This window comes from Peromyscus leucopus, chromosome 5, assembly GCF_004664715.2.
Source record: "Peromyscus leucopus breed LL Stock chromosome 5, UCI_PerLeu_2.1, whole genome shotgun sequence".
Lineage (NCBI taxonomy): Eukaryota > Metazoa > Chordata > Mammalia > Rodentia > Cricetidae > Peromyscus > Peromyscus leucopus.
Window position 1 is genome coordinate 107470307 of NC_051067.1, and position 26742 is coordinate 107497048.

The 26742-nt window shown below is 49.5% G+C and overlaps 3 protein-coding genes across 10 annotated transcripts in view; 1 reads left to right on the forward strand and 2 right to left on the reverse strand.

Annotated features, from left to right (window-relative positions):
- Positions 1–55: 55 nt before the first annotated feature.
- Enkd1 (enkurin domain containing 1) lies at positions 56–4743 on the reverse strand. 7 transcript variants are annotated; one of them, XM_028854315.2, is made up of 8 exons: positions 4640–4709; positions 4298–4397; positions 4024–4218; positions 3235–3407; positions 1027–1152; positions 752–915; positions 519–655; positions 56–429 (listed from the first exon to the last, which is right to left on the reverse strand). In XM_028854315.2, exons 2-8 carry the CDS (start codon positions 4380–4382, stop codon positions 269–271), a joined length of 1041 nt encoding a protein of 346 aa, XP_028710148.1. In that variant the 5' UTR covers positions 4383–4397; positions 4640–4709; the 3' UTR covers positions 56–268. The 7 variants fall into 7 exon arrangements, with proteins under 7 accessions (XP_028710148.1, XP_037062117.1, XP_037062116.1 ...); XM_037206222.1 differs by having other exon boundaries at positions 752–1152; positions 4654–4743; XM_037206221.1 differs by having other exon boundaries at positions 752–1152.
- Positions 4744–4889: 146 nt separating this feature from the next.
- On the forward strand, positions 4890–6707 carry C5H16orf86 (chromosome 5 C16orf86 homolog). Of its 2 annotated transcripts, none has more exons than XM_037206225.1 (4): positions 4890–4996; positions 5213–5442; positions 5810–6051; positions 6147–6707. In XM_037206225.1, the coding sequence occupies exons 1-4, from the start codon at positions 4913–4915 to the stop codon at positions 6554–6556; spliced, it is 966 nt and encodes a 321-aa protein (XP_037062120.1). In that variant the 5' UTR covers positions 4890–4912; the 3' UTR covers positions 6557–6707. The 2 variants fall into 2 exon arrangements, with proteins under 2 accessions (XP_037062120.1, XP_037062121.1); XM_037206226.1 differs by having other exon boundaries at positions 5213–5283.
- Positions 6708–15221: 8514 nt separating this feature from the next.
- The window catches only part of Gfod2 (glucose-fructose oxidoreductase domain containing 2), a 39800-nt gene continuing 28279 nt past the window's right edge, over positions 15222–26742 (reverse strand). The window contains exons 2-3 of the mRNA XM_028854344.2: positions 25180–25523; positions 15222–16739 (exon numbers count right to left, since the gene is read on the reverse strand). Of these exons, the coding sequence (XP_028710177.1) occupies positions 15841–16739; positions 25180–25438 (1158 nt within the window). The 5' untranslated portion in view covers positions 25439–25523 and the 3' untranslated portion in view covers positions 15222–15840. The remainder of the gene's footprint in view (positions 16740–25179; positions 25524–26742) is intronic.

The window sequence follows — 26742 nt, forward strand, 5'->3', positions numbered from 1 at the left end:
TGCAGCAGGAGGCCCATTAAGCTTGGCATTTCTAAAAAGATCCCATGGAAACAGCTGTGTACAAAACCACGTTTAATTTTGACATAGGTGTCGGAAGGCTTGGTGGCCCTTCTGCAGCTACCAGTGACTCGGAAGTACTTTAGAGAAACTGCCCACCCCCAATGCCTTGTCTCTGGAACTATGACAGGGCTTGAGTTTGCCCTTTGTAGCCATGTGGTGATGATGCTCAGCATGGATCTCCCTGTCACTCTACCCACAAAGGCAGGGCTTAGGTATCCATCTTCACAAAGACTTTGGGTCGGGAAAAGATCTTGATAGCCTCTTCTATTTGCACCAACTTCCGGTCCAGTTCAGCACGGTGGCCCTGCGCTCTCAGAGAGTCTGCCCCAGCAGGTAGCAGCACTAGCTCACGTAGCAGCTGGCTCTGGCCTGCAAGGGGACATGGAAACAGTGAATGCTGGGTAGGGGTGCATGGTGCCCATGGGCTCCCTTCCCGCCACCTCTGCCCGAGCCCTCACTCTGGAGCAGAGTGTTCAGTGTCTCTAGCCGCTGATTCTCAGGCATGAGTATGTGGCCAGGGGGCATGGCAGGGTCTGGCTGGCTGTGCTGGCGGGCTTCAGCTTCCCTCCGCCACAGGTCCCTGCGCTCCAACAAGCTGTGAATGCACAAGTCCAGGGCTGATGACACCAAGGCAGACTGGTTCCCACCCCCACAAGGGTCCCTAACCATGCTTGTCAGCACATGGACCTACTAATGGGGCACGTGGCCCTTCTGTGTGGCGTTGTAGTGCTCCTGGGCTTGCTGCTGCTGTTCCAGAACTTGTGCGAGGACTTGCAGTGAGCGGGAACGGCGCCTGGGGGCTCTCTTGGCAGCCCGGGCATTGTGACTAATGAAATCCACACCTAGGCCTGGCCCCTGCAGGGACATGCAAGCATGGTGGAGACCCTGTGGCACTGGGCTGTACCTCTGTACCCCACCCCAGGACAGCTGGCCAACGGCCTTTCTAGTCCCCACAGATCCTCTCACCTTAGCTTTGGAACCTGGCAGGGTGAGCTGAGGACTGGAGACACGGGATGGTGGGAGCCCAGGGCCACAGCGGGAATGTGCCCGAAGGAAGTGGGCAGGCTCGGTCACAGAGGCAGGGCCAGGCTCCTGGAAGGTCGGGCACAGCAGAGGAATCAGGGTGGCTGAAGACTGGGTCCTAAGCCATAAGACCATCCCTTTCTATCCCTCCTTCCTCTGTACCTTTCTATGCTCATCTCCATAGGCCTCCTCTTTGAAGGAACCTGTCTCAACATTTAAATATGTTTGTCTCTTAAAGCTTTAGGAAAACCATCTACTTTGCTGTCTACATTCACCCTCATTTAGCTACCATCCTTTTCTCCATTTTATTTATTTATTTACTTATCTATTTATGGTTTTTCAGGACAGGGTTTCTCTGTGTAGCCCTGGCTGTCCTGGAACTCGTTCTGTAGACCAGGCTGGCCTTGAATTCATAGAGATCTGCCTGCCTCTACCTTCCAAGTACTGGGATTAAAGGTGTATACCACCACCACCTGGCTCCTTGCTCGTTCTTAACCAAGGTTTCTGGCTCTAGCACCTCAAAGTTACTGAGTGTTGCCTCCAAGCCCTCAAAACCAAGAGCTGCTTCCTTAGACCCACTGTCCTCAATTTAATTGTCAATAACACTCTGGCCTCACTGCTGAGACCCAGAGCTATGTATCCATCTGCTTCCTGGACACAGTCCTACCCCCTGGCAGTCCCACAGATGCTTCAGCCTGAATGCAATCTCATGTGACCTTGTCTTTTCTCTCAGTCCTGTGTCTCTTTCAGGGTCCCTGAACAGAGCAATGGTAACTACCACCAAAACCCAACCCTAGCCCTCCCCTCTGTCCTCAGAAATCGATGTCTCAAGGAATGGTGGTACATGCCTACAGTCCCAGGACTCGGGAGGCTGAGGTAGAGGGATGACAGTTTGAGGCCAGTCGAGGTTATTCATGGACAGCCTGAGACTAAACAGCAAACTATGGTCTCAGAAAGAAATGAGCTGGGTGTGGTGGTCCAAATCTATTATCTCAACACCTGGGAGGTTAAGGTAGGAGGCCCGTTAAAAAAGTTCCAGGCCAGCCTGGGCTACATAATGAGTTTGAGGCTAGATTGGGCTACATAGTAAGACCCTGTCTCAAAAGAAAGTCGTGGGGTTGGGGGCTGGAGACATGGCTCAGCAGTTAAGAGCGTTGGGTGCCGTTCCAGGAGGTCCGATCGATGCCTTCTGGCCTCTGTGGTACACAGACTTGCCGGCAAAACATCCATACACATAAAAAAATTTAAGCCAGGCAGTGGTGGCGCACGCCTTTAATCCCAACAATTGGTAGGCAGAGTGGCAGGCAGATCTCAGTGAGTTTGAGGCCAGCCTGGTCTACAGAGTGAGTTCCAGGACAGCCAGGACTACACAGAGAAACCTTATCTTGAAAAAAAAAAAAAAAAAAACAACTTTAAATCCAAAAAAATTGACTAAAGAAAAAGTAGTGTGGTAGTATCCACCTTTAATTCTGGGAGGTGAAGAAAGGAGAGTCAGGAGTTCAAAGGTCAGTTTTATCTCATGTATATAGAGTTTGACAAGGTCAGCCTGGGCTACATGAAACAGAGACAGAGAAATTGAGAATTAATTAGTAGGAAGGCCAGGGTATAATTTATCGAGTGGTACAGTGTATGCCTAGGGTGCACAAGTCCCTGGATTCAATCTCCAACACCACAAATAAATAATGTTGACAAGTAGCTTAGGTAGTTCTTTTGTTGTTATTGTTGTTTTGTTTTTCTGAGATAGGGTTTCACTGTGTAGCTCTGACTGTTCTGGAACTCGATCTGTAGACCAGGCTGGCCTCAAACTTGAGACCTGCCTGCCTCTGCCTTCCAAGTGCTGGGATCAAAGGCGTGCACCATGATGCCTGGCTAGGTAGTTCTTTCAGATACATGTCCAGCTGGCTTTCAGCTCTAACCTTCTACAAATTGAATTCTACCTACTATCCCCATTGCCCTGATCCCAGGACTTCTGAGGTTTCATCTCTTCCCTTAGCCTAATTCTTACTAACCCTGAAGCCATCAGCTCCTCAGAGAGGTCTACCCCAGATGTCTTAGCCTTTACCATCCCCACACACACTCAGTAAGTTACATCAGGGTATAACTGTCTGCTGGCCAAGATGGACAATATGTCTGGCTCCCAGGGAAAGATACCTTCATCCTGGCCTTGACTCGAGACTCCACATTGTCATACTTGGGTGAGCGCCACAGTGCCTTCAAGGGCTTAGGCTGGCTCTGCTCCCGGCTGCGTTCTTGATCTTGGAAGCGCCTCTGAATCTCTCTGATCCGCCTCAGGTTTTCCTTCTCGTGGTCTTTTGGATCCTTCCCTGGGGAAAAACTGTTGCTAGGGACAGCCCTACAAATGGCCATGCAACTTAGACCAGACCACACATAGGCTCACACTGTACTCTGCAGAAATTTCTCCCAGACAATCTGGTATATGAGAGGCCCTGGGTTCAATCTCCAATATCACACACACACACACACACACACAAAATTTAAACACAACTAAGACCTCTTCATGTATGTTAGACTCCATACACACAGCACATCACCTTATTCTCTTCTTACACAGTATTACTCCTGGTTATCTTCTGATAGTGAAATATACCATTAATCACCTTGTCCTGTCTTGTTTATTGCCTCCAATTGTGACGCCCATACTTTTTATGTCTTGTTTTCCTAACACCTACAGAGCCTGGCACAAAGTAAGCTAAGTAAACAATGTTCCATCAAGGTGTGAATGCTTGAAGCTAGGATTTCCTACATAAGGATGAACTCTGATCCTGTCAGGAGGTCGTGCATTTCAGCTTCTTTTTTTTCTAGAAAAACTAAGACCAGAAAAGTACACTGATTACCTGGGCTCAAGGCAATTAAGCATCCGATTTTAATCTCTACTTTTAACCTCCGAATGCCTCGGTACCCCTTCTGGCAAGGACTTACTCTTAGGAGAGACCCCTGAACCAAGGGAGATGCCCCCCAGTTGCAGCAGCACGTCCCCCACGCCTCGCTGGCCACGCTCTAGGATCTCTCGGGCTCCAGGCCTGATGCGGGGACCACGAGGAGGACTGGAGTCCAGGTCGCGACCTGAAGTCAGCAGGTCCAGCTTCAGCGCGTTTCCTTCCAGGCGCCCTTGGGCTGAGGAGCAGGACGCGGCGGAAAGCCGTGCTCAGTGATGGGGCGTGGTACCGCCCCGCCGCGGGACCCCGCAACTCACCCGAGGCCGGCCGCCGGTAGTAGTCCGGGCAGAGTGTAGGGTCTGGGGGGATGGGTCCAGAGATGCGGGACGGGCCCTCGCACATGATCCTATCGCCGCCCTGCAACCGTGCACCGTAGCCTGCTGCGCGGCGCAACTCGGGCCCCCAATCCCTGTCGGGTACTTCCACCCTCGACCCGAGCCCTGCAGCCCCGCCGTACCCCCCATCCCCGACCCCCACCCCCGGTCTCCCGCCTGGCCCCTAGGCTTAGCCAGCGCCACCGCCCCGCGACCAAGATCATAGCCTACTTCCCTGAGGGGTTCGCGACCCCTCCCCCGGAACGCCCCAGCGGGGGCTCTCACTAGAGCAGTTTTACCGCCAACTGTTGCAAGCCGGTAGGAGTTGCTGTTGCTTGGCAACAAATGGCTTCCTGAGGTCAGGGGTCAAATGACTTCGGCGAAAAGCCTTCTGGGGTTTGTAGTTCCAGATGAGCTAGTATAAGTTTTAGGTTTCAACAGGATCCTCACCTCCCAGCAGGTCTCCCCTACTAACACTGAGTACACCAGTCCAACCTTCCTCTGAGCCCACCGTCTCCTCCTAGCAACCGTCGAGGAATGCACTGATTCTGCACAGCCATGGCCTCAGCAGGGGCCAAGAGGCCACCAGAAGCCCAGAATGGGGCGGCAGTAGGATTAGCCCAGGTTGCAGAGATCCCTGAGGTGACTCAGGCATTTTCGAAGCTCGGGAGGTGGAGCGGTAGGGCAGGAGAGGCGGGACTCTAGGTGACCCAACCCCCTAAGTGCCCGGCCAAGCCCTGCAAGTCGAGGGGCCTGAGCTGGTAGCCTTCATGTCAAATTTTGTGGCAATACTGGACTTGGGATGACTGATCCCTACAATACTTTGCCTGGCCATTGGCTACTATGCGTATCTTCTAGTGTCCAGGACCAGGAGATAAGAGTCCGGTGCCCGCACATGAGACCTGCAGAACCCCAGGAGAAAACAAATGGTCAGTGGGACAGAGCTTCGAGCCGGAGCCCCAGGATGAAGGAATAAACCGGGGAGAGGAAGGGCTCACTCCAGGGGTGGAAGCAGGAGAGGAGAGAGGACCCAAGCCCACATCATCCATCGTGAGGCCCAGTCATGGGCCCAAGAGAAAGCCTATCAAGTGAGGAGGCTTGCAGAGGGATGGACTTGCCGGGCTGGGGAGGGGAGTCTGACACCCCGAGATTCCTAAGTCCTGATTCCTCTGAGGCAGGTATCTTTGTCTTCTGCTACTACCCCTCACTCCCAACTAGAAACTTCTGTTTCTCTAGAACAGGATTAGTCTAAGGGGAAAGAGAGGGGAAAAAAAAAAATAGATTTGGAGCTTTCAGATTTTGTAGTCCTGTAGGAGACTGTGTTGTCTTGAGTGCTGGGTCTCTATTGGTCTTGGGAGTTTCACTGACCAGGAAAGGGGCAGCTAACTAGCCCTAGGGTTGGTGGGCAGGCAGGGCTAGACACAGGAACCAGAGACTGAAGCCCACCTCTTTCAGCCTTGTCCCAGGCTTGGGTACCCCAGCCCTCCCAGGGCCGAGCTACCATGCCCATCCTAGGGCTGAAGCTGACCTGCCACCAGGGACGCCGCTGCCGAAGGAGGAGCCGGAGGGAAGCCACAGCGAGGCTTCACTGTCTGCTAAACAGCACAAAAAAGCCAAGAAACGCAAGAGTGTAGGGGCTCCTGTGCCCCCCGCTGTGGCCAGCACGTCGGCACCCACAGAGACACTGGGGCTGGAGCGTGAGTGACAGTCCCTAGGGTCACCTTCTTCCCTCCTCTGGGTCTGACAGGCTCCACCTGGCGCTCCAGCCTTTACCTGCCTTGGGTTCTTGCAGGCAAAGTCCAGCGCCTGCGGCCACTGTACCAATATATCAACTATTGCAACCCTGAGCTGAATCAGGCAGGGGACGGGGACAGAGAGCCAGAGGTGGAGCCTGAGTCGGAGTTGGCCCTGGCTCCTGAGGAGCCAGGTGTGGAGCAGCTGCAGTTGCAGGCCTTGCTGCCCGTGGCAGGTGAGCTGGGCCTAGGCCTTGCTTTGCCCTGCCCTAACACGCTGGCGCCACTCACTCATCCTCTTCCTTCTCTAGGACAGGAGGTTGGAGAGGACCCTGGGGGGTTGTCTAGTCTAAGGGTGATTGGCAGCCTCAAGGCGGAGGTGGATAAGACAACCCAAGTGGACATTGACAAGATGTTGAGTGTCTGTGCGGCTCCTCTTGTGCCCCCACTCTCCCCTCAGTACAAGTGACCATCTACCCACTGAGAATGTCTCTCCTCTACGCCTAGACTAGGGCTGCACGCTCAAGCCTAGGCTATCAGGTGGAGGAAGGAATTTAGTCTTTGTCTGTACTTGGGAATTGCAGCTCACTAAAAATAAACACTTCCCCTTTTAAGATTGATTCCTCACATGTGATGCCTAAATTGGGGGAAAGTCTGGGGAGAAGGGAGGAGGATTCACCCATGGACACCATTCATCAACTGGAATCTTGACGAATGTGTCAGGGTGGATGAGGTTGTTGTGTGACGAAACTTTTCCTGGGGAGACACAACACATCTACTCACCCCAGATAGGGAGCCCAGGACAGACCAAAGTACAGATACCACCGAAGTCCAACTTGGTGAACCAATGAGTTTTATTGGGGTTACTTACAGGAGCAGAAATGACTCAAAGATACCCGCATCACCAAGGCCCACCCCAGCATGGGGGACGGCTCACAAGCCTGGGGACCTGGAGCCCACTGCACAGCCTGCAGGCAGCTAGCTCAGCACGTTGGAGAGTGTTCCTTCTAGGTGCCTTAGGTGCTCGGCAAGTTTCTACTTTTTCCAGGCCTTTGGTCTAGTCTGAAAGTCTTTCCTGCAGCTCAGCTTCCTTCCTCCTGAGCGGGACTCTCTGTTTTTATTGCTTACTCAGGCAGGGAGGGGCCTGGTGAATCTGGTCAATTTCAGGAACTTCCTGAAGCTATTTTGAGTTGTTTACCTTCCTGTTTAAGGAGCCTCCTCCAGGATGGAATGTTTTGATCTCAGAGGAAACTGTTATACAGCAGAGGTAGGTAGGCATGGTGTCTGCCTGAGGGTCCGAGAGGCTAATGGTAGGAGGTAAAGGAGAGGAACTTGGGGCAGAGGAAGTGAGTGTTAGGAACCAGTGTTTGATCCTATTGCCTGTCTCTTGAAGAAGGGCCTACATTTGTCCTGACTTCAAGGGGGTCAAGTCTGGGATCTCCCTCTGATGTGGCAAAGTTCATTTGTCTGTCCCAAGACTGGCACTTTTAGAAAGTTTACTGCTAACCAGGTGTGGTGATGCACACCTGTGGCTAGTAAGTGGGGCTTTGGCCTTGCTGTGCCCTTGCATTTGGTAAGTAGAGGCAGGCAGATAATGAATTCAAGGCCAGGATATACTGCATGAGACCCTGTCTTTTAAAAAAGGAAAGGATGGGCTGGAGAGATGGTTCAGAGGTTAAGAGCACCGACTGCTCTTCGATCCTGAGTTCAATTCCCAGCACCCACATGGTGGCTCACAACCATCTGTAATGAGATCTGGCGCCCTCTTCTGTATACATAATAAATAAATAAATCTTTAAAAAAATAAATAAATAAAAAAGGAAAGGAGCCAGAAGGTGGTGGCACACATCTTTAATCCCATCACTCAGGAGGCAGAGGCAAGGGAATCTCTGAGTTTGAGGCCAGCCTGGTCTACAGAGTGAGTTCCAGAAGTCAGGGCTAGACTATTTCTAAAAGCCAAAAGCCAAAAAAAAAAAAAAAAAAAAAGAAAGAAAGAAAGAAAGGAAGGAAGGAAGGAAGGGAGAGAGAGGGGAGAGAGAGGGAGGGAGGCTGGAGAGATGGCTCTTGGTAAAAGCACTTGCTGCTTTTGCAGAGGACCCAGGTTCACTTCCCAGCACCCACACAGTACCTTATTCCTGTCTAAGTCCTGTCCCAGGGGATCTGACACCCTCTTCAGGCCTCTGCCTGTACTAGAGACACACTGCAGTATACAGACATACATGCAGGCAGAGCACTCGTGTGTATTAAATACTCCTAGAAAATACTCCCTACTCATTGTCATAGAGCAACCAGACTACACGTTGCCCACAGATGGTCCCTGGTACTGGGTGGTGGTGACAGTGAATGAATGTCTTGGAGCTGTAAGGCCCCCTCACTGGATGACTGGTACCTCTGGTCCTGTAGACAGCTCTGGGGAGAGCAGATGAGTGAGGGATGTTGTGGAGACAAGGCCGCTGGTCTTCCTGGGTGTCCTTCAAGCACTTCAGGCATGGGGTTTCCACAGGAAATGCCTTTCTTCCTGTACCAAGCTAAGATCCTGGTGTCACTCCTGACTCTATTCCTACAAGTGAATCTATCCTCTAAATTGTAAGGTCAGAACGAGGGCCTGGGCCTCAGACATCTCCAGGTAGGAGCCTCAAAAGTGCCCCCTGCCTGTGGTCTCTGGTCTTAGACACATGCAGTAATCCTACTGCACACATACACCTGCACGCTCGATGATGTCACTGTCCCTCTGGTGCCTTGCAAGTCTTACCTTTGAAACTCAATGGCTGTGTGTGAGTCCCTGACCAAGCATGGCTGTGTGTGAGTCCCTGACCAACCAGGCCTTTTATTGCTTTCATTCTGCACATGGGGCTTTCTCTAAGATGTCTTTGTGCCTTCATCCTTCTACCTGGCAAGTGCATACATACCACATACCACATACATACACAAATACATATATACCACATACATACATAAATACATATACACCACACACTACACATATACCACACACACCACATACATACACGCCACATATACACATTCATACATGCATACATACATACCACACACACCATATACATACATACCACACACCCCCTCTTTGTGCTGAGTCAGGAAGCACTAATGCTGTCCTGAATTTGTAGCATTTTTATACTGTGAATTGTATATCTCCATTAGACTGTGCACCCTAGATCACACATCATTGGGTCACAGCTACCTAGGGTTCCCATCAAAGGCCTCAGGAAGGAGGCTGCAGAGATGACAGGTATGAAACAGAACAGTTAAAGCCATCCAACGCCCACGACCTCGGCAGGGGCTCTGGAATAATGGTCCAACATGATCACTGGATAGGAATGAGGTGGGCAGACGAGAGAGACAATGGGCATGGTCCACTTTCCTAGCATCTTCCCAGGCTGCTCCCCACATCGGAAGGTCACCTAGATGTTTTCTGGCCTACAGCAAGGTCACTGGCAAGCCATAAGGTCAGGACATTTCTCCCTCCATCTGCCTAGAGTAATGATTCCACCACCTCAGGTGATAACTGTCCACAGGCGCCATGCAGACAGAATCTGGCCCACAGAGATGAGATGCTCACGGATGATGAAGGATGTTTCAGAGCTAGATAACTGAGTTTGACCTCGTTTTATGATGAAGGAAGTAGATGCGTGCAGCGTGGCTTTACAGTACACTCTGGGGTCCAGTCCAGCTGGTCCCGTCTGCACCGTCTGTGGACCAAGGGACTCTGACTGTGGTATGAGCCAAGGGTAGGAAGTACTTGCTCTTTCTGTCTCCAGAGCTGGACATGCAGAGATCTAATACTGAGAAGGAAGTCCACGTTTGTGCTTAGAGAACAATTCCTGAGGCCTAGACCTGCAGGCTTGTCTCAGCAGGGTGCATGATGGGAGCCAGAGGAACAAATCACTGCTGTGCTCTCACGCTCATGTAGGAGCACAGATGGTGAGGTGAGGTGACTGCCACTTTACCCTGGGGACAAGCGATGCCAACACAGCTGTTCCTGGAGGAAAGCCCTTCAGGCCTGAGATAAGCCAGGGACACGCTGTCCTGGTGTGGGAGATGTCAACAGGAAGGCCGCTCAGTGTAGCAGAAGCAGAGGACGTGGTGAGCAGGGATGCATGCTGCACAAGTGTGAAGGTGATGAGGAAGAGCGTAAACAAACAAGAGTCTCAGCCATGAGAGAGGAGGAGTTCAGTGTCAAGAAAGAGGTAAGTCCATTGTAGCCTAAAGCAGGCAAGAGAGTGAAGCGGTGGGAAGATGAGCCCTGCTGGAGCCTAGCCTAAGGATAAAACATGCTGTCTCTCGAAATTGTGCTTATTCTTTATGCCAAGGACTGTACCTTAGTTGCCTTGAGAAATAGTTCCAAAAGAACTGCCTTGTCCTGCTATTTCTATAAACTTGCTTGACTTTATGTTTTTTTGGAGGGGTGGTGGGGGGGAGTTTGTTGTTGTTTTTTCAAGACAGTTTCTCTGTAACAGCCCTGGCCATCCTAGAACTCACACTGTAGACCAGGCTGGCCTCAAACTCAGAGATCCGCCTGCTTCTGCCTCCCGAGTGCTGGGGTTAAAGGCGTGCGCCGCCGCCGCCGCCGCCGCCGCCGCCGCCGCCGCCGCCACCACCACCACCACTACTGGCCTTAACATCCTGGTTTTTTAAAATTAAGAAAAACGAATTGTTAGAAGTCTGTAATTATGCAAATTAAAATGTAAATCCCACCAACCAGGAAAATGCCCAAAGGTAGCGCTGTACATACAGCCAATAGAAACTGTATGAGACGACAGATCAGGATCTGACCACTCTGAGGATTAGCTTGAGTTATCAGCAGCTGATACAATAAAGTTGAGTTCTCCATCTCTCCAAGTGCAGATGGTGGTGTCTGGGGTGGGGGTCTGCTCCTCTCACAGCCTGAAATTGTGGGCAAACTGTTTATGAAGCAAAGAACAAGAATTGGTGAGATGGTCAGGGCAGCAGGAAGCGGCCATCATATCTGGGTGTTCAAGGCCTAGACTTTCTTTTAGGCCGATGGCTTAGCAGGTTTCTGGAAGTTCTCATCTGGTTGGGGTATCAAAGGGGAGAACTAACTCAGAAGAAACTTTTACCTGAAAGTATAGTGCTGGGAGATGCTGTTGCCTTCCTCCAGGAGGGGGCGCTGCAGGACAGGCCTAGAACTAGTTTGGCTCCGCCATCCCTGGGCTCTCTTAGCCACAGGCATCTGGATTTACTGCTCAAATTACCCTATTCCCAGTGACTGCCAGTTCTTGTGCCAGAGAGATGGAAAGATGTCAGGAGTCTGGGAGGTGCCCTCAAAGCCTGTGTCTTTTTTTTTTTTTTTTTTTTTGCTTCGAGACTGGGTTTCTCTGTGTAGTTTTTTTTTTTGTTTGTGTTTTTTGTTTTTGTTTTTCCGAGACAGGGTTTCTCTGTGTAGCTTTGCACCTTTCCTGGAACTTGCTTTGGAGACCAGGCTGGCCTCGAACTCGCAGAGATCTGCCTGGCTCTGCCTCCTGAGCGCTGGGATTAAAGGCATGCACCACCACCGCCTGGCAAGCCTGTGTCTTCTAAAAGTAGTCCTGCCTCATGCCCACTCAATACTTGCCCCAGTAGTGGGAAGTTTATCTCCAAACACAAAGTTCTCTAACCTAAGCCCCACTCTGGGCCAGCAAAAAGGCTCTTTCACAAGTACATCTTCAGTCTTTGGTGGCACCCTGGCATCTTTTTTTTTTTTTTTTTTTTTTTCTCTTCACGACAGTGTTTTACTGTGTACCATTTCTGGCTCTCTTGGAACTTGCTTTGTAGACCAGGCTGGCCTCAAATTCAGAGAGAGAGATCTGCCTGCCTCTGCCTCCCAAGTGTTGGGATTAAAGGTATGTACCACCAATGCCTGACTAGGACCATGGCTATCGATGACTATGGGGGTCCAGCCCCTCGATAGTCCCCTCCCAGGGTCCGGGAAGAATCTACAACCAGCTGATAATTAATCTTTGATGAAAAGAAATGAATCTATGTACACGAAACTCCTTAGTCCATATACTTTATTATTCTGTGACAGTTATAAGCTTATATTCTGCTCTCATATTTAGGTCATCTTTAGCCTGATTTCTCTCTACGCTTGTCTGCGATCCCCTCTAAGTTCTATCTTAATTCCTTTGTCTAGTTCTGCCCCTTCTAGGTTCCTTCCCATATCATCTCCTCTCCTGTCTCCTTCTCTCTCATCTGGCTCTTCCTCATCTTCCATCTCGTTCCTCTAGTACTCTCCTGTAGCCCTTCAATCTACTTCTTCCCCATCTCAGTTTGTTCCTCTCAAGTTCTTACCCACCTAGTTCTTCCATTCTCTTCTCTCTTCTCTGTCCTTTTGTGCCCTGGGAGTTCTGGTATATATACACTTACAAGCAGTAATCCCTTGGCAGTGCAAAGCCAGGCTTCCAGGGTCAAATGGAGGGGTGATAAGAATCACATAGGGAGGCAACAACCGTTAATTATCACTTGCAACCCCAAAGGGAAGTGACCAATGGAGAAATGAATTAACTAAAGGCTAAATTCTGGTAATATCTAAGAAGAGGGCTCTTATGTGCTCAACTATAATCTTAAACATGGTTGGTAGAAAGTGTTAAGAATCTCTAAGTTGCTAGGTCAATGGGAGAAAATAAAACTGTCTTCTTTTTTCCTGTGGCTTCTATCTGTCCAAGCTGTCTGCCGTTTTCTCTGCAGGGTGGGGGAAAGTGTGCTCAGTCTCTAGGCAACCTGTGTACAGCTAGATGCCTCTGGTGATAGTTAAAGGGAGATCTGGAACTGGAGGTAAGGTTTGGGAAAGGAGGAAGTTAAGCTTAATTAGCACATCCACCAGGCCTTCTCAAACAGGTAGCCTGGATGCTTAAGTCTGTTCTTAGAGAGTAGAGGTATCTCTGATAAGGTACTCCATCCGGTGATGGACCTGGCCGGATGCTACCAAAAATGATAATTACAGGGAGGCTTGAACTGGGAGTTCTGGCTGAGCATAGCTGTTAGCACAGAAGGTTACCTAAATATTCCTAGAAGTGGTTAGGTAAGTAGTTAGAGGTCTATAAAGTTAGTAAGGCTGTAAGAAAGGAGGGGTCTGAGCTAAATTGTGTAAAGCTATTACTTAATGTCTACCTGACCTAGGCGGTGTCCCCTTGTGGAATTTACCTTAAGTCAGGAGACTCGCCTGTGGGTTGTTATCACTGTTAATCCTCGGAAATTGGGTGACCACCTGGGTGATGTCTCCTTTAGTCCTTGAAAGTGGCTAGGGAAGATATCTGATTCCAGAGAAAGCCTTTCCTGAGGCTGTTCTCCAAATGCCTGGAATGTGTATGTTTAGAGAGTGATCAGTCCACATTGTTAGCCCTTCTTAGGGAAAAATCAATTGGGAAAACTATGAAGGCACACATGATTTTCATAACAGAATACAGCTGATATATAACAAGCCAAGTAACACCAAAAACTCCTTGGGATTTGGCTTCCTCTGGAGGAATTCCCTGATTCCTCCAGGTAGTGACTTTGCCATAATCAGCTGAGTTCTTATGATATATTCCTGCGGCCCGCAGCACATGGCATTAGTAAGACACACAGGAACAGCTGGAGCTTAGTGGAGTGTTCTGGAGACAGGGCTGTCTCCTGTCACCTCCTACCTGAGGGAGGGCACTGTGCAGTGCCTTCCTAGTTCAGGCCAAGCTGAACCCTGCTGCAGAGGAGATTCCCACATGTTGGAGTAAGGTGGTTTAAGGTCAGCCACTGGAGTCCTCACCAAGGAACTGCCCCTCTGTGCCTTCTAGTCTAAATAATGGGCATGGATTTTATTCTGAGAAAGGTTCTTGCTATGTAGCTCTGGCTGACTAGAATTCTCCATGTAGACCAGGCTGGCCTTGAACTTACAGCAATCCTTATGCCTCTGCCTCCCAAATGCTGGGATTACAGATGTACAGCACCATGCCCAGCTCTAATGGACATATTAACAGCACCTTTCGGAATGGCTTAGAGATGAAATGAAATGATCTGCATGAGTGGTTTACTCTAGGGGACCAGAACACCAACAGCACTCCAACCTTATTTTACTTCATGAGGACAATGTTTGAAATCAGGACACGGCAGGGAAACAGGCCTGGTGATTCCCACAAGCGATGCCAAGAGGAAGAGGAAGGCCTCCCCAGGCCTTTTGGGCAAGGAGCCCAGGATTCGAAGGAGGAAGACTGGATAAGGAGTAGAGTTCATAGAGGCGTCACAATCCAGCAGACGGACAGAGAAAACAAAGGGGCAGATTTGTCCTTCAAGACCCCACCCAGCTCAGACCAGTCCCTGTCTGCAACAGCTAGTTAATGAACATGGCTGGTGACTAGCCAGCTGACTCAAGTAGTTAAACCTGCTCCTGCTCCAGAGGGTGGCCCAGGCCCCTTCCTCCTTATGCTCCTCCCCAAGGGCTTTCCAGGAGCCACACATGGCTTCAAGAACAGAACCCTGGGGCTGGAGATGCTCAGCAGTTAAAACTGCTTACTGCTCTTACAGAGGACCCAGATTCAGTTCCCAGCATCCGCATCAGGTAGTTTACTACTTTTTTTTTTTTTTTTTTTGATTTTTCGAGACAGGGTTTCTCTGTGTTAGCTTTGCGCCTTTCCTGGAACTCACTTGGTAGCCCAGCCTGGCCTTGAACTCACAGAGATCCACCTGGCTCTGCCTCCCAAGTGCTGGGATTAAAGACGTGCACCACCACCGCCTGGCTAGCTCATTACTTCTTGCTCCAGGAAATATGATGCCATCTTCTGGCCTCTTTGAGTATCTGCACTCATGTGTACACACACAGAGAAAGACACACATAACATACACATAAATAAATAAATTAATTAATTAATTAAAAACAGAAAAAAAAACTTTCCATGACCTCCAGCCAAAGGTTCCCAGGCTCTCCTCCTATCTGAAATGGCAGGGTTGGCATCAGCCTAAAAGGAAGCCTCACACCCTGTCTACTAAGGACACTTGGAGAACTTTGGGACTCAGCCAGGAGCTGAGCCATTAGCTCGAGCTGCTATGTAGTCCACGAGAAAAGAGGACAACTAATCTACAACAAAAAACAAGCGTTCCATTATTAAAGAAACCCAGCCCCAAACAAACGACCACACACCATGATGTCACATTTTTTTCTGACTTATTTACTGACATTTCTCAGATGTTCTACAGTTCCCCTTTGTCTCCTCTCTGCCAAGTCGGGGACTCTCCTCCCTATGTATAATACAGAAATCTCCTTCTCTGTGGGAAGGGCCTGCCAGGGGGCTGTAAGGGTCTGATCACACGGGAGGGTGGGCCCCTAAGGGATGGTCTGTTGTCCTCACCAGTCCTGAGATGCCCCAGTCCAATACGGGCAAGGCTTCTTGCCGTCGCCCCTTAGGACTCAACCAAGCTGGTTCCTTTCATTGGGCTTTCTCCTCCTGTCAGACCACAAGTCAGGCTGAACAGCCCACAGAGTGATCTTTCAACTGGCCCTGCTCACTGGTAGAAGCACAAGGGGCCGGGCCACAGCCCTATCCTGCGTACACTGCTAGCCTGGGATGCAGCAGCAGGAGCACTTGCTGCCTTGCGAGTCTGAGGAGTCGGTAAGGGACGGATGGGCTTTTTTCCGGGCCACCTTCAATCGGCTCCTAGCCCTGGCCCAAGCTGATTTATTAAAAGACACTGTCTCTGCTATAGCCAGTCACTCCCCAGTCCCCTCCCTGGTCCCTCTGCCCGGTGGGAGGAAGAGCATGTGTGGGCTCACAGGTTGTTCCGCTGAAGTGCCTCACACAGGTTCTGGTTGGCATCTGGCTCCTCTGTCAGCATCTCCACAGTCTCCCATTCCCCAGATCGGCTCGACCTTTTAATGGCATCCACCACGCTCTGCATATACAGTCCATCCTCGAATGAGGCAGCCATAGAGACTGGGGTGCGGTCCCAGGTGCGGCGATCCCCCTGCCCCTGGAAGGACTGGCGCAAGGCCTGCACCATATAGACCATCCCTTTCAAGTAGAGCAGCGGGACATCCTGGAGACCCTGCTCGGGGAGCCCAGCACCCACAGCCAGCGAGTCCCTCACCAGCAGCTCCTCCTGCGCGGCAGAGTTCTTCTGCCCGTAGAGGTCAGCTCCCCGGGCAACAAGGCGTCCCGCCGAGCCCACAACCATGACCTCATGGACAAAGGCACCTGGCATGTTGAAGTTGAGCGTCACTGTGCCGCACACCCCCCCACCCATGAGCATCTGGAAAAAACAGAAGTCGTCGCTGGTGACGTGCCGGATGCCTCGGATGCTGGCATTCTGCCTCACAAAGGTCTTGAGGAGCCCGTGCACCTTCTCGGCTTTCCGGCCAGTCAAGTGGGTCAACAGGTCCACAATATAGGTACCCATGGTATGCAGGCCCCCGCCACCCATAAGCTCATCACATATCCAGCCGTAGCTGGGACTGAGAAGGCTCCCGGAGTAGATGCGGGCATCGCAGATCATCACCGCTCCCACGTAGTGCTCTGCAATCAGCTGCTTCATGCGGACAAAAGCAGGCAAGAAGCGCAGCACGTTCCCCACCAGGCTCATCAGCTGTGGGTAGTAGCGAGATGCTGTCACCATCCGGAAGGCATCTACTGATGTGGCTGCCTTCTCACATACCACATTCTTCCCAATCCCTAGGAATAAAAGACAATGGGAAATCTTCAAAGTTTCACAAGATTTGCTTTGTAGGGAGAAAAATAACCTTTTTTTTTTTTTTTCCTGAGACAAGTTTCTCTGTGTAGCTTTGACTGTCTGGAACTCATTCTGTAGACCAGGCTGGCCTCCAACTCAAGGATCTGCCTGCCTCTGTCTCCCAGGTGCTGGGATTAAAGGTGTGCGCTACCACAACACAATTTTACTCTCAAGCCTGACAAGGTGGAATATACCTGTAATCTCAGCATTTGGGCGTGCGGGTGGGATGGAGACAAGAAGATCTGGAGTTTGAGGCCAGCCTGGATTACGTAAGATTCAGTCTGTGAGTGCACACACACACACACACACACACACACACACACACACACCTACACACCTCCAAGGCAGATAGCCCAGGAATATCTCCTATAGAAACAGGTGATCTAGAATGGAGGGAGGAGACTCAGAACATACTGAAAAGGTCTCAGTGACTGGAGGAGTAAGTTCTTTCCTAGAGTGGTGGAGGGCTCTGGGGATGGCCAGGACCAAGGGAGGCTTCACAGGGGAGTTACTGGGGTTAAGGGAGCAGGGGCAAAGGGCACACAGAGAGGGGGTATGACATATGCCAAGACTTTAAGGCAGAGAAGGGCCAAGAGTTACAATTGCTAACATCCTGGCTGCGTTCCAGGACACAGAACCAGAGTTCATGTGGTATTTCAAGTCGTATGGGAAAGTTCACAGACAACAGGCATCACTCACTCCCAACACATTCAAGGTGAGATCCAAAATGGTTTGGTTCTGCTCAAGAGCCTGGCAGTTAGGCAGAGGCAGTGATTATTGGTACCAAGGAAGCTGACAAGCAGAACTGGATACCATCAAAGTAAGGGAAATCTTGAGAGGAACTACACTCTCTAGACCAGACTGGCCTCGAACTCAGAGATCTGCCTGCCTCTGCCCAGCTGTATTCCTGGTTCTTATGGAAGATCATCTTGAACAGTGTGTGCCCTGGGCACACAAGGGCTGTCTGTACTAACTGGCTCCACAGGTACGCCTGCCTGGTTGGAAGGGCAGCCCCCCAAACCTTGAGGGCCCTCTCCTGGGTCCTCACTGTACCTCTCTTCTGGCTGTGCACATCTGCAAGCATCCTAGTGCTCACTCCTTCAGTCCCTGCGAGTTTTCAGATGAGACAAAGGTGGAATGCAGGTGAGTTCTGGTGGCTCACTCCGGGGCACGGACTGTCCTGATGGGTGGATTCTGTTCCTACAGGCTCAGCAGGGAAACTCATCTAGCCACCTTTCACCACAAACACTGGTTACCATAAATCCTAGATTTATGTAGGATTGACTATAAATCTTATACCAAAAAAAAAAAAAAAAAAAAAGAAAAAAGAAAGAAAAAGAAAAAGAAACTATCAAAATGACTGATGTCTCCCATGATGGATGGGCCTCCAGTCAGCCAAATAGCAAGAAAGTGCCAACTATTAGTAGCAAACTTAAAACACTGGGACCAGAAATTTCTGTCATCAAAATTTTCTCACTTCACAAAGAATGACCTGCTTTCTGTCCACCTCTCAGAGCTTTGGTTTATTGCGGTGGGTTGAGTCGATCCACCTTACAGGGAGGATACCTGGATGAAGTGAGGTACCCCAGGTAAGGCGCCTGGCTTGGCAAACTGTCCGTGACTCACTGTTACCACCAAACACGGAAGAGGGTGACAGCGCACCGCAGCAGAAGGGCGTCCGTCCCACAACTCAGACTTTAAGATGCCCACAAATGCTACAATTTCCAGGCAATTAGTTTCTGTGTTTAACATGTCTAATGTTTTTTCTTCTTGGGGGAGCGGCTAAGATAGAGTCTTATTCTATAAGCCAGGCTACCTTCAAACTTACTATACTCCTTAATATATTAGTACTGCTCACTAGGCCTCTCACAGAAATGGGCTCTGTGTCGATCTTTGGGAGCTCACGCCCTCAGAGGCCACAGCAGAGAAGGTATTTTTGGCAATCCTGCCAGCTTTACTTCCGACACCCATCCCAACCACCCTGACCCTCAAGAAGTCCACAGAACATTTATCATCAACACATATGCGGGTCTCGGGCCTGAACTCTTGGGATGACGAACCTTAGTGCTATACCAAGAGCACTTATACTTAGAGCACATGTAGACAGCACCCTATGGCATCACCGCAACTTAGGGTGCCCTTCAGTCTCCTGCTCTTCTCCAAATAACTGAAGCTTCAACAGCTGCAGGCAGGATGAAAGGAGAAGAGCTAGCTCACTGTCACATGTCTGGGCAGGGGACAGAATGCCCAGGGCAGGCTGGCCAGGCTTTTGCATAGCGGCCCTGCAGGAGGGGAGGAGGCCCAGCTGCTGTTACTGCTGGAGGGTCTCCAATGCTCCCCCCCATTTACGATTTCTAGATGAGGGACAGGAGAATCACAATGCTAGAAGTAATTGCTATTTGGCTGTTAAACATGCGGCTGGCCAGTGAGGTGTAATTAGGCTCTTAGGGACAAAAGCCCACTGACAGGTGCAGTTCTGACCTCCTAGAAGCTTCCTATTACAGTAACACACGGTTCGGCTTGTGATGGACACTAACCGAGTGCAGTGAGTTTGGAGAAGGATGAGGGGAAAACCCCATTTCCAGCATGCCCAGCAGAAGAGATCTGAGACACAGGACCCAGGAGTCTTAGCATGGAAATCCAAAGTATTCAGATGTGATTGGGCTCCTGCAGGCTAACCATGCAAACTTCAACTTTCCCTAGACTTGGGGTGTCTTGAAATACATGCTTCAGTTTTTCCAGCTCTCCTGCCAGGACGTCAAAAGAGACATTATTGAATGAAAACTGCCACTTGCTTCCTGGCAGCAGGAGACAGAGTCCCTGGGTACTTTTCTTTTTCTTTCTTTTTTCTTTTGTTTTGGGATTTTTGTTTTTTACCTCAGGTTTTCTGGAGGGTAAACTTTTTTTTGGTTTTTTTTTTTTTTTTTTTTTTTTTTTTTGTGTGTGTGTGTGTGTGTGTGTGTGTGTGTGTGTGTGTGTGTGTGTTTCAAGACAGGGTTTCTCTGTGTAGCTTTGCACCTTTCCTGGAACTCACTTTGTACCCCAGGCTGGTCTCGAACTCACAGAGATCCACCTGCCCCTGCCTCCCGAGTGCTGGGATTAAAGGCGTGTGCCACCACCGCCCGGCGAGGGTAAACATGTTTTAAGCTATAAGCCTCTTTCTAGCTATAGATCCCTTCACAAGGCCCCCAGGCGCTGCCCCAGTCCTCTTGAGAACACTTCTTTGTCCCTTAGTAACACACTAAGTTCACAGGCTGGGCTCAGGACACCGGCATCTTCCTATACTTACTAAGATAGGCCTGGGAGTAAATGATTCATATATCAGGGTGGAGAGGGAGCCCAATAAGGACATCACTTTCATGTCTCATGTTTAATAAAATCCAGGGAGATACACACACACACACACACAGTTTTCTTATTATTGTGTTTGCACGTGTATTCATAGTGTGCATGTGGGTGCACGTGCCATTGGTGCATGCTGGCCAGAGGACAGCGCTGTGGAGTTGGCTCTCTCCTTTCACCGTTATGTGGGTTCCGGAGATCAAATTCAGATCGCCAAGTCCACATGGCGAGCACCTTTACCCACTAGCCTATCTCAATGGCTCCCACTTTCTTTTTTATTTTTATTTTTTATTTTATGTGCATTGATATTTTGACTGCATGTATGTCAGGGTGAGGGTGTCAGGTCCCCTAGAACTGGAGTTACAGTGTGAGTTGCCATGTGGGTGCTGAGAATTGAACCCGGGTCCTCTGGAAGAACAATCAGTGCTCTTAACCACTGAGCCACCTCTCCAGCTCCCCCACTTTCTGCACAAGGCCCTGGGTTCGGTCCTCAGCTCTGGGGGGGGGGGGGATAACAAAAAAGGTTTTATGGAGCTGGAGAGATGGCTCAGTGGTTAAGAGCACTTGATGCTTTTGCAGAGGACCCGAGTTCAGTTCCCAGCACCTACCTGGTGGCTCACAACCATCTGTAACTCCAATTCCAGGGGAGTCAACTCCCTCCTCTGACCTCCTCAGACACCAGGCATGCATGTGGTGCTCATATATATACACAGACAAACACCCATGAAATAAAAGTAAATTTTTAAAAATTATTTATTTTTATTTTATGTTCATTGGTGTTTTACCTGCATGTACATCTGTGTGAGGGTATCAGAAGTCCTGGAACTGGAGTTACAGACAGGTGTGAGCTGCCATGTAGGTGCTGGGAATTGAACCCAGGTCCTCTGGAAGAGCAGCCAGTGTTCTCAACTGCTGAGTCGTCTCTCCAGCCCTTGTTTTGACTTTTTTTTTTTTTTTTTTTTTTGAGACAAGGTCTCTCTATGTAGTCCTGGCTGTCATGGAACTCACTATATAGACCAGGCTGGCCACAGATATCTGCCAGCCTCTCCCTTCTGAACGCTGAGAATAAAGGTGTGCACCACCACACCTGGCCCAGCTACTAGAAATACAAGTTTGAAAACCAGCTCTCACTCTTGCCTATAGCCAATCTCCATTTTTTTCCTGGTCACAGGTCCATTGATAGCTCTTTGGCCACCAGCAAAGTAGACTACAGGTGTGGAAACTAAATGTCTTATTACCCAGGTATGCCAGGTCCTGGGTCAAGCACTGGGGTAACACCCTATCAGTCATGGACTTAACTTGAAAAATTATACGTTAGGGGTTCATATGACCATACAGCAATATGACCACATATAGTATAGACCACATAGCAGGAATCTGGTCTGGCCTGGGCTCAGGAAAGCTTCCTAAGGAACTGGAGTTCTTGAGATTAAATTATCTGGGTCAGTCTGCTTGAAGAGCAATCTTTTGTTATCATACCAGCCCATGGGAAAAGAATTAATAAACTTACTGTGTATGTGTAAAATACATATAGACATACATATATATTTAATTTTAGTTAATTTTATAAACTTTATTACTTCACAACAACAACAAAACCCTTTTAAATAACACACCAAAATCAACCAGACCTGAAGTCTTATCTCAGTGAATTTCTATATAATTATAACGCCATTCTGAAGCTGTGGAGCATCACACTGGATTTTACACTTTCACTGTGGAATATATTTTTATGCATTTATCCATCACCAAATATGAAAACTCCTTGGCAGAATTAGAACTAGGAAACAAGTCACTCATTATCCTCTTTCATAACTCAGACTGGGGAGCAGGCTGGATGGGGACCTGAGTGAATTCCCAGCATTCATGTAAATACCAGGCCCTGTAGCACGTACAATAACCTCAGGGCTTAGGATGCAGAGTGGACACAGACAGAGGTACCCCAGGGCTTAGGATGCAGGGAGTGGACCCAGAGAGAGGTACCCCAGGGCTTAGGATGGGGAGTGGACACAGACAGATGTACCCCAGAGCTTAGGATGTAGAGTGGACACAGAGAGATGTACCCCAGGGCTTAGGATGCAGGGAATGGACACAGAAAGATGTACCCCAGGGGCTTACTGGCTGGCAAGTCTAGTTGAAATGGTGAACTCCTGGTTCAGTGTCTCAAAAAATAAGGTAGATAGGGCTAGAGAGCCCCCAAGTTCAATTCCCAGCACCCATGTGGGCCACTCATAACTGCCTGTAACTCCAGCTCCAGGAAGATCTGACGGGCTTCCTCCCTGGGCACCTGCATTCACATCCCCCCCCCATCCTGTAAATTAAAAATAAAATTACCCAATATCAACTTCTAGTTTCTATAAGTGGCATGAAGGGACATGCATTCCCACACACAGTGTGTAACATGGACACCACAAACACAAAATCAAAACAAAAAGTACTCTAATGAGAAGGAAAAGCAATTTTGCCTACTGACCAAGACTTAGAAAAAAATCCAAGTAACATTCCTGGGCCTCAGTTGCATTTTCTTCTTTGTATTTGTTTGGGGTACTGGGTATTGAACCCAAAGCTTCATGCACACTACCTGAGCTATACCCCCAAGTCCTAGTGGGGCTCAGATTCAGAGGAAGGCTTTGAGGATTCAGTCTCTCCTTCCACCCTGTGTGTTCAGGGCATCAAACTCAGGTTGTCAGCCCTGGCAGCAAGTGCCCTTAACCGCCACGCTGTCTCACTGGCCCTTTCCTTTTCAGTTTGTATGTTTTGTTTTGTTTTCTCAAAACAGGGTTTCTCTGTGTAACAGCTCTGGCTGTCCGGGAACTCGCTCTGTGGACCAGGCTGGCCTCAAGCTCATAGAGTTCCACGTGCCTCTGCCTACCGAGTGCTGGGACTAAAGGCGTGTGCCACCACCGCCTGGCGTTACTTTTCTTTTTTAAACAGGTATGTACATACCATCACACTTAGTCTTTTATGGCTCTGGAGACTGAACCCTGGTTTTCATACACACTAAGCAGACATTACCAGCTGAACCACATCCTTTAATTGACAACAAAGACATCACTATGGGTCTGTGATCCTTCATCCACAGTGTGCATGAGAACCACCAAGGAAGCGTCCAGCCACAGTGTGGGGTCCACCCAGAGACAGCACATTTAAGGTGCTTGACAAATGATAGTTCTACTCTTTTGTTTGTTTGGTTTTTTTTTTTTTTTTTTTTCTGAGACAGAGTTTCTGTGTAGTTTTGGTGTCTGTCCTGGATCTCGCTCTGTAGACTAGGCTGGCCTCGAACTCACAGAGATCTGCCTGGCTCTGCCACCCGAGTGCTGGGATTAAAGGCGTGCGCCATTGCTGCCCGGCTGACAGTTCTGCTCTTACAACTGTCCTAGAGGACATCGCTTCTTTGGTGGTGCGTGCGGGGACTCCTGCAGTGTGGGGGGAACTGGAAGGTTCTGTGAGAACTCTCACTAAGAAAGTGAGAGCACACAATGGGGGCTGACCAGACACTGCTCAGGGCACCCGCAGGCCTCACTGGTTCCGACTGGCCTGAGAAGACATCCGTCTGTGTCAAAGTGTCTCTATCTGCAAGTCTGTGTCAGTGTCGTGTGCCTTACGGTACTGTACTGTTTTTCACACTCTGTACCTGTTATGTGCTTACCGTATTATAACACAACCCAAGAAATAGGCTAAGTTAAATGGAAGCTTTAAGTATGTGTGAAAACTTCTTACATGGTCCAGGTTTAAAGGAGCTGAGCTAAAATTAGACTATTCCAACAGCTACTGACTAAGAGACTGTCTTGTCTTCTTCCACCTCTAAACAGACTGCAGTTATAAAGCTTGGAACCGTAATTAAAAACAAAAGAAAGGCCGGGCAGTGGTGGAGCATGGCTTTAATCCCAGCACTCAGGAGGCAGAGCCAGCGGATCTCTGTGAGTTCGAGGCCAGCCTGGTCTACAGAGCGAGATCCAGGACAGGCACCAAAACTACACAGAGAAACCCTGTCTCAAAAAACAAAAACAAAAACAAAACAAAACAAAACAAAAAAAACCCAAAAAACAAAAGGCACACAAAGAAAAAGAGCAGGAGAGATAGATCAATAACAGAAAGAAGCCGGGCTGTGGTGGCGCACGCCTTTAATCCCAGCACTCGGGAGGCAGAGCCAGGCGGATCTCTGTGAGTTCGAGGCCAGTCTGGGCTACCAAGTAAGTTCCAGGAAAGGCGCAAAGCTACACAGAGAAACCCTGTCTCGAAAAACCAAAAAAAAATAAAAAAATAAAAAAATAAATAAAAATAACAGAAAGAAAAGCCAGGAGCAGCCCTCAGGTGGCAGGATTTGAGTTGGGGGACAGCCTGGGCTACCTAGGTAAAATCTTGTCTCAAGATATGTATGATGGAGGGAAACATCTGTCTATAGTTCACAGTCAAGAGGAAGTCACTAGAAATTGAAGATCAGTTGGTCGGGCCACACCCAGCCGGGGTCAGAGGGCCCCAAGCCCAGTTTCCCAAGAGAGTGGAAATGTGAGCAAGAGGTCCTGTGGCTGGTGTCAGGAAAGCCAGGGCTGACAGGGAGCCTTCCTGCTGTCTGGCAATCGGAGATTGCAGCTTGCCAGGAAGGGTGGTGCTCCTACAGTCACGGGCTGACAAAGCATGGGAAACAGCAGCCTTCTAGACAGCCTCCTCTCCTTCCTGTGGTGCTGTGTGCTACAGAACGGCAGGACAAACATCAATCACGACTGACGTCGCAGGGTCTAGGGAATGCTGACTTCCCAGACGCTGACCTGGGAGTCAAGAAGTCCAACCGTCTCCTTGACGGGCTGAGTTTCTGCTCAGAGGGCTCCTAAGTGAATGAGGGTAGAGAAGGCTGAACCCTTTTCTCCTCTTTAGAGCTTTTGGAATCTCTAACATTCCCTTCCTCAGCCCTGCCCCAGAGTACTACTACTTCCAGATGCAGACAGAGAAGGAATGCCCAGGCCTAGGAGAGGGCAGTGAGCTGTGCAGGACTGCCCAGAAGAGAACAGAATCCGCCTGCTAGGGCCTGAAGGTGCATACCTAGAGCCTTCACGGATATCTGCCGGGTGAGTGGAGGTGGGATGTTGATGCACACCAGGTCTACATCTTGATGCAGCAAGACGTCATCGGTCCGGCTGGTGTAGAAGGTGATATTCATCTCCTCGGCCAGCTGCTTGGCTTCCTCCTCGGTCTTTCCCCACAGGGCCTCCACGGTGAACCCCTCTGCCCTCAGCAGGGGGACCAGGACCCGGGCTGAGCTGCCAGTCCCAAACACGCCCACTCCGGGCAGCAACTTCATCCTGGCCTCTGTTCACCACCTCATCTCCTTACAAGGGTCTCCAGAATGGAGCTGACCTTCCCATGGTCCTGATCAAACATGGCTCCTAAAACAGTAAGACACAAACTGGTTAGTGGTGGAGATCACACTCAGTGGAACCTACGTTCTTGGGTAATTTGGAAGCAACAAGTCCTCTGCCCCCAAAGCACAAATGAAGTATTTTTACAAAATAAAAAGCTGAAGGGTCTTGTTCCTGGAACACTGAAAGATACCACACAGTCACCTGTTAGACACAGAAAATTAACAAATAAACAAAAGAAAAGTGGTGGTCAAATCTTTATTCTGCTAAAGTTTCTGTATAATCCTGGGCAAGTAATTTAGCCTTCAAGGCTTCAACCACCAAAAAAAAAAAAAAAAAGGATTCATCTTAAACTTCCTCCTTTTAAAAAGTAGTGTGTGTGTGTGTGTGTGTGTGTGTGTGTGTGTGTGTGTGTGTGTTCCTGAGTATATGTCTGTGCATTACACATGTGCAGGAAATCATGGAGGCCAGAAGAGGGCACTGGATCCCCTGGAATTGGAGTTACAGGCAACGTGACCCTCCGTGTGGACGCTGGGAAGGGAACCCAGGTCCTCTGCGAGAGCAGCCATGCTCTTCACTGCCGAGTCATTTCTCCAGCCCTTAAAGTCCTCTCTCGCTGTCAACATCCAGTGTTCGCGGTATGACGATGGGAAAGGAGGAAATAAAAGCAGCACACAAGGAAGGAGAAGCAGCTGCTGCGCAGCACCATGAAGACAAGCGTTAGGGCGGAGGCTGGTGAGGCTTGCCGTGTATCCGTGAGGCCAAGGGTTCGAGTCCCCAACAAAAAAAACAAAACAAAAGAAATTGTTCTCTTTTCCTTTTTCTTCTTCTTCTTCTTCTTTTTTTTTTTTTTTTTGTAATCAAATATTCTCGGGGGAGAACTTGAAAGTCTCGGGAAGGAGTACTATGCATTTAAGGCCAGCCTGACCTATATAACAAGAGTCTGTCTCAAAAAAGGAGTGAAAAAAAAAAGATAGAAAAAGAAAGCCAAGCATGATGATACACTCCTTTAATCCCAGCCCTTAGGAGGCAGAGGTAGGTGGATCTCTGTGAGTTTGAGTCTAGCTCGTTCTACATACTGAGTTCCAAGACAGCCAGGGCTATATAGAGACTCTGTCTCAAAAAAACAAAACAAAAACCCCAAACAAAAAGACTGAAAAACAAGGGTAGCTAATAAAAATGACAGGTTAGATAAGTAACACTGGGCACAGGGCACAGGCTACTAAAACCACAGGGTACAGGGGCG

What these genes read in the sequence shown, in the direction of transcription:
- C5H16orf86 (XM_037206225.1), top strand. Translation starts at nt 4,913, where the DNA reads ATGGCCTCAGCAGGGGCCAAGAGGCCACCAGAAGCCCAGAATGGGGCG. An exon ending in CCCAAGAGAAAGCCTATCAA is followed by an intron (nt 5,443 to 5,809) that starts GTGAGGAGGCTT and finishes CACCTCTTTCAG; the next exon opens with CCTTGTCCCAGGCTTGGGTA. An exon ending in AGAGACACTGGGGCTGGAGC is followed by an intron (nt 6,052 to 6,146) that starts GTGAGTGACAGT and finishes GGGTTCTTGCAG; the next exon opens with GCAAAGTCCAGCGCCTGCGG.
- Enkd1 (XM_037206222.1), bottom strand. Translation starts at nt 4,382, where the DNA reads ATGTGCGAGGGCCCGTCCCGCATCTCTGGACCCATCCCCCCAGACCCT. An exon ending in AAGGGCCACGTGCCCCATTA is followed by an intron (nt 656 to 751) that starts GTAGGTCCATGT and finishes GTGCATTCACAG; the next exon opens with CTTGTTGGAGCGCAGGGACC. An exon ending in ACTGAACACTCTGCTCCAGA is followed by an intron (nt 430 to 518) that starts GTGAGGGCTCGG and finishes GTCCCCTTGCAG; the next exon opens with GCCAGAGCCAGCTGCTACGT.